This window comes from Oncorhynchus mykiss, chromosome 21 (assembly GCF_013265735.2).
Source record: "Oncorhynchus mykiss isolate Arlee chromosome 21, USDA_OmykA_1.1, whole genome shotgun sequence".
NCBI lineage: Eukaryota > Metazoa > Chordata > Actinopteri > Salmoniformes > Salmonidae > Oncorhynchus > Oncorhynchus mykiss.
Window position 1 is genome coordinate 47,869,398 of NC_048585.1, and position 15,020 is coordinate 47,884,417.

Genomic DNA, 15,020 nt, shown 5'->3' on the forward strand with positions numbered 1-15,020 from the left:
ACAGCCAACAGTTCCCTGTGCGGTAATGAATTAGCCCGTGTTGATAATTTATGCAACCACAAGTCGAAAACCCAAGCCCTGCCTATTAGCAGAACTGCAAGCATAGCACATAATAAAATTGCTAGCCGCTTTGCCCCGTTAGATTAATGAATTAATTCCTTTTTAACACTTTGTCAATAACTCCACCGTTTTTCAAAAAGGCGTACAACAAACATCATGTTGCATAAATTAACTAGCGATTATTCTCGTTTTATTTGGCTCTCTTGGCCTCCTGAAGAAAATACTGCCGCAGCTCGGCCCAATTTGAGTTGTTAATCACACCATAAGTGGAGGAAAGGTGTTTAATTTCCTCATTTATTAGCACAATGCTAATTATTTACGTTTATCCTGTAGTGAGTGTATACATTTTCATACTTTTTCATTCTGGCCCCCCATGGCAATCAAAATCCACAACCCTGGCTTTGCAAGCTCCGTGCTCAAACAACTGAGCCACACGGTTCATTCTATGATGTAACATTGTATACTGGGAGTGGCAGAGGAAGGCCAAAAGGGGCCTTTTTGGTATTTTTAGATCACAGGGGTAGTTTTAGAGTTATGGTCGGGCAGTATCTGAAGATACCTCTGATGTCATGACTTCTTGGCTGCTCCGGAGGAGCACGACTGCACTACCTTAGATCTCTCAAACTCGAGCTGATTTTGCATCAAACAATGGAATTCTGACAAAGACCACACAGTGGATATATTTGAACATGTAGGCATTGTCCTGCGGCGTTCTCTTTCAACTAGCTTTGTCTACAGAGTAAAATTAATTAAGGGTATTGCTTTGCCCAGCACGAGAGCAATTTTGATTGATCAGAGAACGACACAATTATGATCTCCTGAACACATATTTGCCGCCTCAACCATACATTGTACTTTTCTCCGACAATGATTTTTAGGCTGCACGGATTGTGACATCTCATTATGATATTCAACATGCGTCCTCCGAGGCATGCTCCTGGTTATTGTGTTCGAGCAGGTAGCTTTAGAAATCGAATGATTTTCCATTCGACCTTCGAACGGCCTGTGGAAAGCTCGGGAGAGGGAGATACCTCGCTCAATTAATTCCTCTCCTCCACCTCATCCTCCTCTCCCTCCCCTCAAACAAACACCTCTTTCATTAGGCTGTTTCGTTAATGGTACTTTAACACAGAGGTGCATTCTATGAAAGAGAAATGTACCGTCCTTGTCTCTTTTCTGTGTCTTCTTTTTACTTGGAATCCAAAAACATTTCCTGTTATTTTGTGCCGTGTGGGCAACGGCTGTAACCAGTTGATTTAATGTCACATTTAATCTGCAAAGCTTTTAAAGCATTCTTCTTGACCAGCTTTCTTAACTGAACTGCATACCCCTAAGTCATGAGAGGAGGTGTGTTTCGAAATAGTTTAGAAGTTAAACATATTTGTGAGAAACATGTTTGTTAGGCTTTCGAAATCTAAGTTATTTTAACTTTTTTTGTCATTCCTTTTAACAATCAAAGTAAATCATTTGACTCCCTGGTTTAGTTCAACAATATAATTTCATTGTCCCTATTTTAGACTTGGACTATCAGTATTAAAATTGATGGGCCTGCATGAGTATCCAACATTGACACAAGTTCAAGCCTTATCCGATAGCAAATCCATGCCTTTATTGATGGTTAATTACCATATAATGAGAGAGCATGTTTTGTGGTGACTTATTTTTGTATAGCCTGAAGACTCCTTACTAAATAAAAGTGTAAGTTGTGTATTTCCTCAACACACTCTGTGACTCTTTCCCCTCGTTCTCGCTCTCTCTCTCTCTCTCTCTCGCTCTCTCTCTCTCTCTCTCTCTCTCTCTCTCTCTCTCTCTCTCTCTCTCTCTCTCTCTCTCTCTCTCTCTCTCTCTCTCTCTCTCTCTCTCTCTCTCTCTCTCTCTCTCTCTCTCTCTCTCTCTCTCTCTCTCTCTCTCTCTCTCTCTCTCTCTCTCTCTCTCTCTCTCTCTCTCTCTCTCTCTCTCTCTCTCATTAGTTGCCTTGTGATCAGTTGAGAGAGTTGAGATTTCCATTTGTTTGCGGTGTGATGGATTGTAACTCAAGATGTTAATAGAGTGCACATTAGCCAGTAGCGTCGCCCCAACAGGTAGCTCAATACGCCTCAATGGAACTAAAATGAGGTAGGATCACATATTCACGGTTGTGTGAGTGAGTCTCTTTATGTAGGATGAGGAAACATGATGCCAGCAAACTTTTAGATGGACCAACCCCCAGGCATACCTAATTTCTTTAATGGCTAATGGTCGAGAAGAAGACACTTAGGACACTTAACACCTTGGATTGAGGATGTATGCTAAACTGTGTGTTTGTCTCATGAAGTATTGCTAATTACACTTAAAATAGTATTGTCTTATTAAAACCCCTTTCCCCTTCCCTTAATTACTCTGAATCGCAAAGACTTGGCAATTCGTTTTAGCCACCCCAAAGACATTCTCCAAGTTCATTTTTTTGAAGTTGACTGTCAAACCTATATGAATATAAATAGAATGGCATTCTATTTCTGTGCTTATGCCCTCATCCCCATTATTCACTCGTTAAAGTTAACCTTGGTTCAGGTTGGGACATTAACTTGAAGAGGGAAAGTTTTGAAGCTCAAAACCAAGTTCCTAATTTGTAATGAAGTCCAATTCTTAAAAAGGATTAACCCGCCACGGTATCCTCTCCTACCAGATAACCAAAAGTATTGTTGGAAGGGAGCCACGACTGTTGTCAGCTGCACAGAGGCAGCGGCTGCTCAAAGCTGTTTCCAGCCTGATGTGTGTCTCATGAAACTTTGATGAAGAGAGTGAGTCAGAGTAGGTGGCTTTTGCGAGAGGGAAGGAAAAATGAGCTAATTAGCCATATCATGATGGGAAGAGTGAAGCTTTAAGGTGTGCTTCAGCCTCACTGGTATGCCAACCGCATTGATTCTGTGTGTCATATTAGCGCTTTAGTGTTAACTTAACCAAGGTAAAGCAATAGCCATTTTGGATGGGATATGTGCCCCAGTGCTCTCTGTAAAAGCCTTCTCTCGCTGTGAAAGTGAGTCAGCTTCCTGCTAAGAGCCTCAAGGGTCAGAAAAGCTGATGTAGGCCTTTGATTGTCTTTGTTTTGTTAAACAGAATTTTTTTTGCTCAGGAGAGGGCGCTGCATTAGTTATCTTGTCTTGCATCTCGAAGAACAGCGAGAGGAGCAGTCCCCCTTTCTGATAGCAGCACTTTGTAGCGCAGGCAGAGGAAGAGACAGGTTTATGTGGCAGAGATCCATCCAATATGCAGTTGTACACACGCTGAGAAGCAGTACAAATACTCAAAACACACCCCAAGTGTCAACTGTCTGAAAAATCTGTTGTGTTTTGTGTCACATTTTTAGATTGCAGAGCCTTGATGAAATTGTGACTAGTGGTTATGTAAATGTTCAATCTCAATTTTCATGTTATTTGTATTATTTGAAGGTTTATGCAAAGTATAACTCGGATGGAATCAGAAAATAGTATTATGTCACTGAATAACTGTTTAGAACTTGACAATAGTATGAACGCAGTGCACGCATACACATCTCAATATGTCACTTTTCCTTACTCGCTCGCTATCTCTCTCTCTCTCTCTCTCTCTCTCCCACTCACACACAGACATTCTTATTGATTCTAATCTCCTATTGATAGTGATTATGTCTGCCCTCTTCCTCTGGCTCTCTCCCCCTCCCACTCCTCTCACTTGTACTCAATGAGCTCACAGCTATGGTTTCCTCTTGGTTTTCACAGAGGACCAACTGCCTGCTGGTTTCCCCACCATTGACATGGGCCCCCAGTTGAAAGTGGTAGAACGAACTCGCACGGCCACCATGCTCTGTGCCGCCAGCGGCAACCCTGACCCAGATATCTCCTGGTTCAAAGATTTCCTGCCCGTCAACACCACCAACAACAATGGACGCATCAAGCAGCTCAGATCAGGTAGGGTGTCACTGCCGCCCCCGGATATAAACCGGGAGTACTATTTTATATTTGCACCCCACTCCCTTCCGTTTCTGGTCTCTCGTTCTCCTCCTCCTCTACTTCTTCTTCCTTGGCTTTGATTTAGTAGGTAATGGCATTGTTTCTACTGCTGCTTCCTCCTCCTCAACTGTGTGTGTCCTGGTGTGTCTCGTCTGTTCCTCCCACCCCTGCCTCCGGTTTTGTCATGGCTCTGTCGGTTATCTCCATGTTTGTTGCCGCTTCAGTCTGACTCTCTCATTGCTCACTGCTGTGACTGTTCTTCTGACGAGTTTCTTTTCTTTTGGTTTAGTTGATTCCCTTTGACTGCCCCGGTGCAGTGTTTGACGGATCCATTCTCTTCTTTTGATTTCCTCAGTTTTTATCACTTGATTTCACTTAAACGATTAATATTCAACGTTGGGCTTCATTCAGAACTTGCAAAGGAGCACCCATGGTTTTTAGCAATTTAATTGCTTTCTAAGACAGCAAGAGAAAATTGACGAACGGAGTGAACAGGCAGACATTTAGACACTTTCCTTTCTAATTCTTTGTCCTTTTGGTTGTGATTTAACAACAAAATGTCCTTTCAAACTAACAGTTGTACTAAATCAGAAAAGAAAAGCTAACCTAACTTTGACGAAGGCAACTTTTCCTTCCGGAATGTTTTCCAGCCATAAGCAGCCACAGTAATGTGTGAGACTTGTGTCTATCTTTCCCAGTCCCTTGACTCTCTCTGGATATACTCAATGCTTTTCCGCGTAGACTCCAACTTTCGCTTCCCTATGCTTGTGGCTTATTCCCAATATTTCCACATCCTGATCCCCTGAATATTCAAAGTTTCCTTTTGATATTGACATAGCATTAGAAATGATATATGCTTATCGTTACTTAACTCGTAGTTTGGCTAGCAATATTTGCTAATAGCAAGCTGTTTAAGATTTCTCACTACTTCTGGGACACTTAGTCTTCTATGTTTGACCACCTGTCTTCCCAGATTCCACAGCTGTCCTTTGTTAAATTGTCTTGTTAACCCTCCTTTGCCTGTTGTCAACAGAAACTGTGTAAATTAACACTTTTTTTATGTGCGACTTTCATTCTCCTGTGACGTAGAGTTGATAAAGATTTAACTCTGACAAAAAAAACGATGTAACTAAACCTAAGGAATATAATCATATTTTTATGCTGTCTTTCTTCTCTCCGTATTTAAATCTACAGAATCCTTTGGTAAGTGCTTAGTTCTGAAGCACACTTCACTCCCCACTAATTTTTCTTCATGTTATAACTATTAATAAAATGCATGGCATGCATTTTACTAACAGTTAGTGTAGACACAAAGATAACCCTAGTGGACACACATATACCCCCCCCCCCACAAAGTTTTCCTATAAGCCATACAGGCACGTTTTCAAGAGCACACACATTTCACCCAGCTTAAGCTCAATATATGCCATATCCACCACCTTTGTAATATAACCTACCTATCTAGCCTCACTGTATCGTATCCTCTCACTCAATCACTCACCCACTTACCCACTCACTCAATCATGTAAAGCCTACTAGCATTATAGAGATTTAAGCAGATGTTTAACGATTACTATGAGGTCAAGCTAAAGGGTTCCAAGTCTCTTAAACGAGTCTCTTCCCTCTCATATTCCAACTCCTCCAAGCCTTCCAAAGTAGATGGTCTTCAGAAGCCATGCCACTTCCAAAATGGCTGCTCCCCTGAGGCACACCTCTGCACAAGTTCTCTGACCTTCTCTGACCTATGATACCTTCCTATGATGAATCCTGTCTTTTTTTAACCAATAGAGTAGAGTTCTCTTTCTATCTCTCTCTCTTTCTTCTTTCTCTTTCCTCTAGTACTCATTATTTACGTACTCTGATAAGTCTAATTTGATTCTTCTTCCAAAGCCCCCAGACTCTATCTTCTCGTACTAATGCTTCTTCTTTCTAATCTTATTTGCATTCATATTATCCACCCAGGTGGTACACCAATAAGAGGTAAGAGTGCTGAACTGACGTTCACAGAATGAACAAAGCAACTTCATTCTTGCTGTCGTCCCATCCATCCGCCCGTCCGCCTCCATTTTTGTCCTGTTTCCCGACTCCGAATCCCATTTAGTTCTCATTATCGACTTTCCTTTTTATTTGTCCTGTTCCGTTGACTTCATCCAATCTCCATTTTTTGTCTATGCTTTACTTCCTCCTTTGAATTTTGATTTGAAGAGCCTTTTTCAAAAAAACTCAGTTGTGATATGCTTGCTCTGGCTCAAAGAAGCATATCCAATGACAACTTATTTTTTTCGAACTCAAATTTTTATTTCATTTTTTTGTTTAATTTTTGGCCATAGCGACTCATGTGTCCCTCTTTTTGTCCAACTAAAACAACCAAACATTTTTCCCCCTTAGCTGCTCTTGTTCAGCACTTAAATGATGCACAGATGCTGTGGAATCACGCAGGCATGCTGAAGACAACATTGCCTTTCCTCTGCTTTTTTCTCCCAAAGAACTCTTTCTGTCTTTGCAAGTCTATTTTTTTTATTTCTTCTATTTGCTTTCCTCTCCTGTACCTTCTGTAAAAAAAAATATATAAAAAGCCCAAACAACTACTTTTTTGATAAAGTTTCTCCCGGTGCTTTTTTCTCTTTCACCTATTTTTCTTACTTTTCTTGGGTTTGAAGGCTATTTTACTTTTTGACGTTTTTTTTATTCTTCAAGGTTTTGGGGAAGGCAAACAGTTGAGTCAGGCGAGGACCTGGCAGGTCCATTTTTGCCATTTGGGAGTTGGAGAGTGATTGATGCATAAGCCATTTTCCCCCTGGTCATATGACACCACACTGCGGATCCCATTGGTGGATTTTTATGGGTGTCTTTTGTAGCTTTCACAAGCTAACGCAGTCAGTGGTTGGTTGCCTTCTTGTCGGCTCAAGGCCACCATTTTGAATTTTGTCTTCTAATACAATTGCATTTTATTTTTCAGCTAAGGGTTGTCAAAAGGTTGTAAGTTGTGCCGACATACATTTCTTGTTCTTTGGAAAACATCTGCATGTCAAACATTTTGTGACAGAGGGTGATATATTTGTAATACGATATTATGATGAGTATTTTTTTAACATATCTCAGCGGCATTTTTCCCCCCCCCGTTTTTTGTAAGTGCTGCATTTTTCTAACCAACTTTGACTGGATGAAGTCCTAAATCATTTGATTGATATTGGATCTGTGATTAAATATGCTAAAATTCATACCCAAATTTATTGTTTTAATGTTTTAATTGTCCTCCCTTGTTATGCTACTTTTGTATACTGTAAACCTCTTTTGTTTGATCCATGCTTCCTTGAAGCAGTTTCACTCATCCCCATATTGACAGTCCAGTGAAATGTTGTACATTGCAGGGCTTGCCCCTATCCCTCAAAGTCGAGCTATTCTATGACATATGTTAACACTGGCCTTAAAGTTGAGTGCCTTTTTAGACCCTGCAACATGTATGTAGGTTTGTTTGTATCCACTGAAGTCAATAATAAGGTAAATGTTAAATATTAAATATTTTTCCATGGTTGTTAAATGTCATTTTTTCCCCCTAAGATTTCTGTAGGTCTGATAATGTAGCAATTCGACTGCAACTATCCATGATTACTATAATTCAAGTGTATTTTGTTAATAATGACAGAATAAACGGAATAAAGATGTCACACATTTAATACATCAGACCAGGGGAATGTTAGGGGAAAATCTGTCAAGTTACAAGAAGAATGCCTATTTGCTCAACAAATATGGTTGTGTTGGTCAATGTAAAAGTGAACTATCCTCTGTGCAAATGATCCCTACAGATATCAAAAATCCCTCTACGCTAGTTACAATGGTAGCCGATTTTACTCTGTACCCTCATCGATTAAAAAAAAAAGAGCAAGTCTAGGAGTGAGGGGGCCCCAATGACATGTTGGCCCCTGAGCAGTCTAAAAGTGCAAATCTCGGAGTGCGGGGGCCCCAATGACATGTTGGCCCCTGAGCAGACTAAAAGAGCAAGTCTAGGAGTGAGGGGGGCCCAATGACATGTTGGCCCCTGAGCAGTTTCACAACAAGCACGTTTTTTTATGTTTGTCAACTCAATTCAAAATGGCAGACACTTAACCAATGGTGTCCGGCACATATCTTCTATTCCCACGCAGGGGCCCTCCAGATTGAGCAGAGCGAAGAGTCCGACCAGGGGAAGTATGAGTGCGTCGCCACTAACAACGATGGAACCCGCTATTCTGCCCCCGCCAATCTATATGTTAGAGGTAGGAAAGCAATGATCAAACAACAACGGTATTCATCTTTGGAAGAAAAACATTTAAGTGGTATATTATGGTACGGTATATTATAGTACAACTGATGTTGAAACTGGGTAATTCTGGGTGCTGGAGTTACTGTTCCAGTCCAGAGGTCCATGTCCAGTGAGTTACTTGTAAGTATGGCTGTTTTGTTCTATTAGACCTACCTGCACTGATTTGAACCTGTGTGTTCTGTTTTGTGTTTTTCTGTTCTGTTTCCTAAGTCTAACTCCAATGACTTGACTGCTTGGTGTGTTTACCTACTAATTGACTTTTACTCCTAAATGTACCTTGAGGGGAAATGGGTGGACAATCCCTCCACCAATCCCCTCTATTCATAGTAGCGGATCCTCTCTGATCTTTCTGTTTCTCTTCTCTTTTGAGCAACATTGGAAGGACACCTTTAACTCATCTCTCTTTGTCAATACAGTATTAAAAGTGCTGAGATTATATTAAATAATAATTGTATGTAGTTATCATTAAATCTTTCATTTTAACGCCGGGTTGAAAAATGGCAACATCTTTAATGTCTATGCTAGTGTTGATAGCATCAGCACATACACGTATTTGCTCATTTTCTTATAAGTGATAATTCATTGATAGGTAACACTATGTATTCTGGCTTTCATATCACCTTCTTGCGCTATTACAAATCTTTATTCCAATTGTCACGAACTGTCTATGTGAAAGTCACATTACATAGTTGAAGGCCAGTGGAATAAATGTTATTGTGTGTTTAAAAAAAAAAAAAATTATCTACTGATAAAATGAAGGTTTTATGTGATGCCCTGTCCATTGTTGCCTTTTCATATAGATCAGTTGTTAAACGTAATGGATATTCTTTTTTTCATATTAAATAGAGTCGTTTTTCATCAATTTTGTATGAATATTTTCACTGGCAGCTGTAGGTATTCTTCTTTAAAAAAACTAAGATCTATGATTCTGTCCGAGCCTTGTGGTTTGCAGTGTCATCACGGATCATCAATTTAAAACACAATCAATGACAATACCTAGAATACTGAATAATGAACTAATTGATTTTTGGAACAAACTTAAAGTGGATATTGACCAAATAAATGCACAGAGATATCTTTCTGGATATCATATTATTACTTTTTGTATTGCTCACCTTTTCAACATGCAGAACATTTGTATGTAAAACCCAACCTACCTATAGCATGTTAATCCTCGATATAAGCCAACCACATGACTGGGACAGGATTATATGATATGCTAAACATAGAAAATGATTTCAGCCCTCAAAATGCTTAACATATTTAATTGGTGCTACAGGGCCTCTGCATCTAAACCAGGGTGTGAGGGCAATGCAGCGGACTCCGTGTCCCCATGTGACAGGAAGTCCTTCACATTTTTTAAGTAGCAGTTTCAACGCCTTGAACATGGCCTTTTTACTCTCTCTGTGTCTCCCTTGTTTCCTTCTCCTTTCCTCATTTCATTGTGTTCTGCATCAAACCCTCTACATCCCTCAGAGCTGCGAGAAGGTTGGTGTGTTTTTACTTTTATACAAAACTGAAACTAAAGAAACTCATTTATTGCAACCGTCCAAAAACACAATTCTCAAGAATATAAATCAAATACATTTTTCTCTCTCATTTTGTTCTCTTCTTGGTTCATTATCATTTATATTACCGATAGCCTTGTATTACTACTGTTGTTTCTCAGTTCACCTTTTCCATGAAGAATGCCCTTGGTCTTGGCTACGATGCTTGACTGTCCAAAAAGTGGTGCATGTCGTGGGAGGAAATGTGCATCTTTGGGGCGGTGGGAGGGTGTGGGATAATATTTGCATCTTCGGGGAGTATTTGCATGGTGACCTGTTTATGCTCAAACTAGAGATCCCCCCCCCCCCCCCCCCGCTCTCAGCCCCACCCCTGCCCCTTGCCCATCGGTGTCCTTAGCTTGTCAGTGTTCCTGCTTGGTTACTCAGGCCAACGGCGTGACAATGGCAGGCGGCACAAAAAAGCTCAGGGGCAACATGAGCCGCAGCACCGGAGCTGGAAGGGTGTCCTAAATCACTGCAGGCTCCTGGAATGAAGCGCTGCCATGCTCTGCGGCCTGCCTAGCTAAGACTGGATGCACATTTTCCCTCTGTTGCTCTTCATCATAGTCTCAGAGAAAGACACGTTTTAAAAGCTATAAGCTAAATTCCCCTTTGTCATAATCAGTGGCGAGGTTTAGCGCTCAGCTGTTAGCCTTGTGAGATGTACGCTGCCTCTGCAAAGGATTTTTCCTACAGAGGCTTTTTTGAAAGAATGATGTATTTGGAGCATTAGCTGTAAGACTTGACAAATGTAATGATATTCAAATTAGTATGATAACATTATGTCATGGGGGAGCAGGATCCAATTGGATATTAATTAAATATGAAGCGAGTGAAAACTTGTATTTAATAATGCAAGTAGTAGTTTCTGAGATTCCTTCTCTCTGGAGAGGCACAATCTGCTTAGCAGAATGTGCTGTATTAAATGTGATGGCGGTTGAACGCATTAGCTAATTCTACATGTAGATGCAGGCTTTTAGCTTTAGCAAACAATGCTATTAGCAAACAATGTTATTTTAGCTAGCGCTCAGTTTAATATCACATCACGTTAATGTATATTAATGACCACATACTGCGGGAAAACCCAATGGCTCTTGCCATTACATTAGTCAAGGCATTTTTGTGCCCCATATTTGAGAGGAGATTGTTTAATTTGAATTAAAAGTGATTGGGACGATGGGAGTGTTTCACGCTTTATTAGTATGACCGAGGTTCACCGCCAAAGCACCTGAGTGATTCATCTTTCCAAGGTGCATGGAAGAGCAAACGGCATCCCCCAAATTCTGCCACCATTACGCATCTGCGTATCAAAGGAGATCGGCATATTGGGACTTATATTCATTCTGAGTAATATAAGCAGTAACACTGGCTTCATTCCTTTAATCAAATTTCTCACTAGACATGTTTTAAAATCCAAACCCATTCCCCCTCTGTATCTGCCCCAGCCCCTGTCCCTTAAATATGCTTACCCTATATGGTGTGTTTGAATCGTATGTGGTTAACTAACTTAGTTAAACCTCAGAAAACGGTGTGGTTTGTGTTGAGTTGCCTCTGCCTATCCCTGTCCTGTCCTGTCATACTGTTGCACTTCCCCTAATCTGTCCAGTGACACTGTAAATTCGTCCTGCCCTAGCAACTCTAGCTTAATAATAGACAGTGGTGTTAATTTCCCAGAAACCCAACGCTGCCAGCCTAAACCTTTACCTCCCTCCTGCCAGCCTAACTCTAACCGTCCTCCCCATGTTTGATATCTGTCTTTTTTTGTTACTATTTTTTTTCCCTCTCAATCCTCCTCTCTCCTTCCCATTCACCAAACATGGTTGCCTCTCTAAGCCAGCTATGTGCTTGTGTGCATGACAGAGAGTCCAAGCCACCATGACAAGCTCCAACCTTTTACCTCATAATGGATGCTGTTTCTTTTAATTTTCTTTTCAATATCAAATTTGGATATGTTTTTTCTTGTTGTTTATACTCGAACATGGTTATTTTGGAATGTGTATCCACTTTTTTGATCTGAGAAGCAGAGTTGTACTCTATTCCATGCACCGTAGTTGGATGTGTTCCCACCACGGGCCGTAGTATGTGTGATGTGAGAATGTGACGCGGCACATTTACTTCACATCAACTGGAAGAACGCAGCATTGAAGTTGTTCTCTTGTACACTTCACTCTGCCATGCTGTCGACGCTCCAGTTCCTCTGTGCTGTTCTCTTTATGTCTGTATGGATGGTATCATTTGTGCATGGTGTTTGTGTAATCATTAGTCTGTAGCTAGTCCCATCTTTGAGGCCTGGACCGTGTTAAATATATTACGTTAGATATAAAAGTTACATTTCGGGCAAGTTGTATTGTAAATGTAAATATTTTTGTTATCCGTCTGTATACTGTAAACTTATGAGTCTCTTTTTTTCTCGGCCGTTGATGGGAAACCTTGGCCTTGTGCGGTTTGTACGAGTTGTTACCATTGCCTTTTGTCTTTTGCAGTGCGCCGGGTACCCCCGCGGTTCTCCATCCCGCCCACGGACAACGAGATCATGCCTGGAGGCAGTGTCAACATCACCTGTGTGGCGGTGGGCTCCCCTATGCCCTACGTCAAATGGATGCTGGGTGCCGAAGACCTGACGCCCGAGGACGACATGCCCATTGGACGAAACGTTTTGGAGCTCACTGACGTCCGCCAGTCGAACAACTATACCTGCGTGGCCATGTCCACTCTGGGGGTCATCGAGGCGGTAGCGCAGATCACAGTGAAAGGTAATGCACGTTTACTTCTTTCTGTCACGTATTGTTGGTCTCAGGAAGAGGGTTCCTAAAGCCTGGGATGTGTTGACGCCAGCCTCCGTGGATTAGATGCTAGATTGAGAATCAGTGAAAGGCTTATCTCACAACCAGGGGAGTTAAACGCCAGAGCTCTATATCCCTGTTGGTTGTGTGTTCGTGTGTGTGTGTGTGGGTGCGTGTGCGTGCTTGCAACATAGTGGGTATTGTTTGATCTTCTCAGTAGGCAGGGTACTTATCAGAGTGTAAGCATCTCCTCCAATGCATACCAGGGAGAGAGAGATTCCAGATTGTCGTCATCGTGTACACACACCAACACACAGAAGGACACGCACACACACGCGGCTTTGTTTCTCCCAGACATAACAGAGGGATATTAGTCACAATATAACCAAGGCTGCCAGGAACTTCCCCCAATTTTACAATTGAGATGGCATATAAAGAGAGTCCATCGCCCTCATATCTTTCGACTCGTGTCACTGGTGTAGGTATTAAAGCAATAAATTAACCCACTACATTATTTAAGAGATACACATTGGAATTCTCTGGTTAACAGAAGCTTCCAGGGCTTTTGGCCTTTTACCTGTTTAACAAGAGTTCAAATATGGTTATAATGCACTGATGTGGCATACTAATGCAAGGTAAAAAATGTATGCACTGAGTGTACGAAACATTAAGGACACCTTCCTAATATTGAGTTGCACTCCCCCCTTCTGCTCTCAGAACAGCCTCACTTCGTCTGGGGCTAACAACACCCGTGCCAATATATCCTTCAAACACCGGCTTCTCTGGCATTATCACTTAATTATACCATGGCCTTGTTGAATACTCCTTTCTGATTGGCTTGCATTATTTCCCTATAAAGCACAGTATACATGCACGGTTGAATTCAATGGCTATAGTTCATTTTTACATATTTTGTTTGAGTTGCTTTTGAAAGCAAAAGTCAAATAGATAACAGTATTGTTATTGTTAACCATGATTTTCACAATAGCAATCTAGGACTGATGGTATGGTTAGCTAAACTAGCAAGTCTGTTTGTTTCATTACCACGGCTATCTAGTGAACTTGGTAGCTACGTCAGTGAATGTTGAACCCATTTCTACCGGCAAATGAACCCATTTCTAGTGGCAAATGTGTTTTATTATAGCCATGGTATAAAACGTCATTCCTTATTTTATATTTATTTTTATTTCACCTTTATTTAACCAGGTAGGCTGGTTGAGAACAAGTTCTCATTTACAACTGCGACCTGGCCAAGATAAAGCAAAGCAGTTCGACACATAAAAAAACAGAGTTACACATGGAATAAACAAACATACAGTCAATAATACAGTGTGTACAAATGAGGTAGGATAAGGGAGGTAAGGCAAAAAATAGGCCTTGGTGGCAAAGTAATTACAAAATAGCAATTAAACACTGGAATGGTAGATGTGCAGAAGATGAATGTGCAAGCAGAGATACTGGGGTGCAAAGAAGCAAGATAAATAAATAAATACAGTATGGGGATGAGGTAGTTGGATGGGCTATTTACAGATGGGCTATGTTCAGGTGCAGTGATCTGTGAGCTGCTCTGACAGCTGGTGCTTAAAGCTAGTGAGGGAGATGAGCCTCCAGCTTCAGTGATTTTTGCAGTTCGTTCCAGTCATTGGCAGCAGAGAACTGGAAGGAAAGGTGGCCAAAAGAGGAATTGGCTTTGGGGGTGACCAGTGAGATATATCTGCTGGAGCGCGTGCTACGAGTTGGTGCTGCTATGGTGACAAGTGAGCTGAGATAAGGTGGGGCTTTACCTAGCAGAGACTTGTAGATAACCTGTATCCAGTGGGTTTGGCGACGAGTAAAGCGAGGGCCAGCCAATGAGAGCGTACAGGTCACAGTGGTGGGTAGTAAATGCGGCTTTGGTGACAAAACGGATGGCACTGTGATAGACTGCATCCAATCTGCTGAGTAGAGTGTTTGAAGCTATTTTGTAAATGAATTCGCCGAAGTCGAGGATCGGTAGGATGGTCAGTTTTATGAGGGTATGTTTGGCAGCATGAGTGAAGGATGCTTTGTTGCGAAATAGGGAGCCGATTCTAAATTTAATTTTGGATAGGAGATGCTTAATGTGAGTCTGGAAGGAGAGTTTACAGTCTAACCAGACACCTAGGTATTTGTAGTTGTCCACATATTCTAAGTCAGAACCGTACAGAGTAGTGATGCTGGATGGACTGGCGGGCAGGTGCGGGCAGCGATCGGTTGAAGAGCATGCATTTAGTTTTACTTGTATTTAAGGGGTCCAGATTTTGCAGCTCTTTCAGAACATCAGCTATGTGGATTTGGGTGAAGGAGTAATGGGGAGGCTTGGGTGAGATGCTGTGGGGGT

At 41.4% G+C, this 15,020-nt stretch overlaps 1 protein-coding gene across 41 annotated transcripts in view; it reads left to right on the forward strand.

Annotated features, from left to right (window-relative positions):
• Nucleotides 1-15,020, forward strand: part of LOC110500605 (receptor-type tyrosine-protein phosphatase delta) — a 589,354-nt gene that overhangs the window by 500,734 nt on the left and 73,600 nt on the right. For 23 of the 41 annotated variants that reach the window (XM_036958022.1, XM_036958020.1, XM_036958025.1 and 20 more), the window contains 6 exons: nt 3,798-3,986; nt 5,223-5,231; nt 5,991-6,008; nt 8,174-8,284; nt 9,808-9,819; nt 12,362-12,631. In XM_036958022.1, coding sequence (XP_036813917.1) covers nt 3,798-3,986; nt 5,223-5,231; nt 5,991-6,008; nt 8,174-8,284; nt 9,808-9,819; nt 12,362-12,631 — 609 coding nt within the window. The remainder of the gene's footprint in view (nt 1-3,797; nt 3,987-5,222; nt 5,232-5,990; nt 6,009-8,173; nt 8,285-9,807; nt 9,820-12,361; nt 12,632-15,020) is intronic. The other 18 variants (XM_036958035.1, XM_036958038.1, XM_036958043.1 and 15 more) reach the window with 5 other exon arrangements.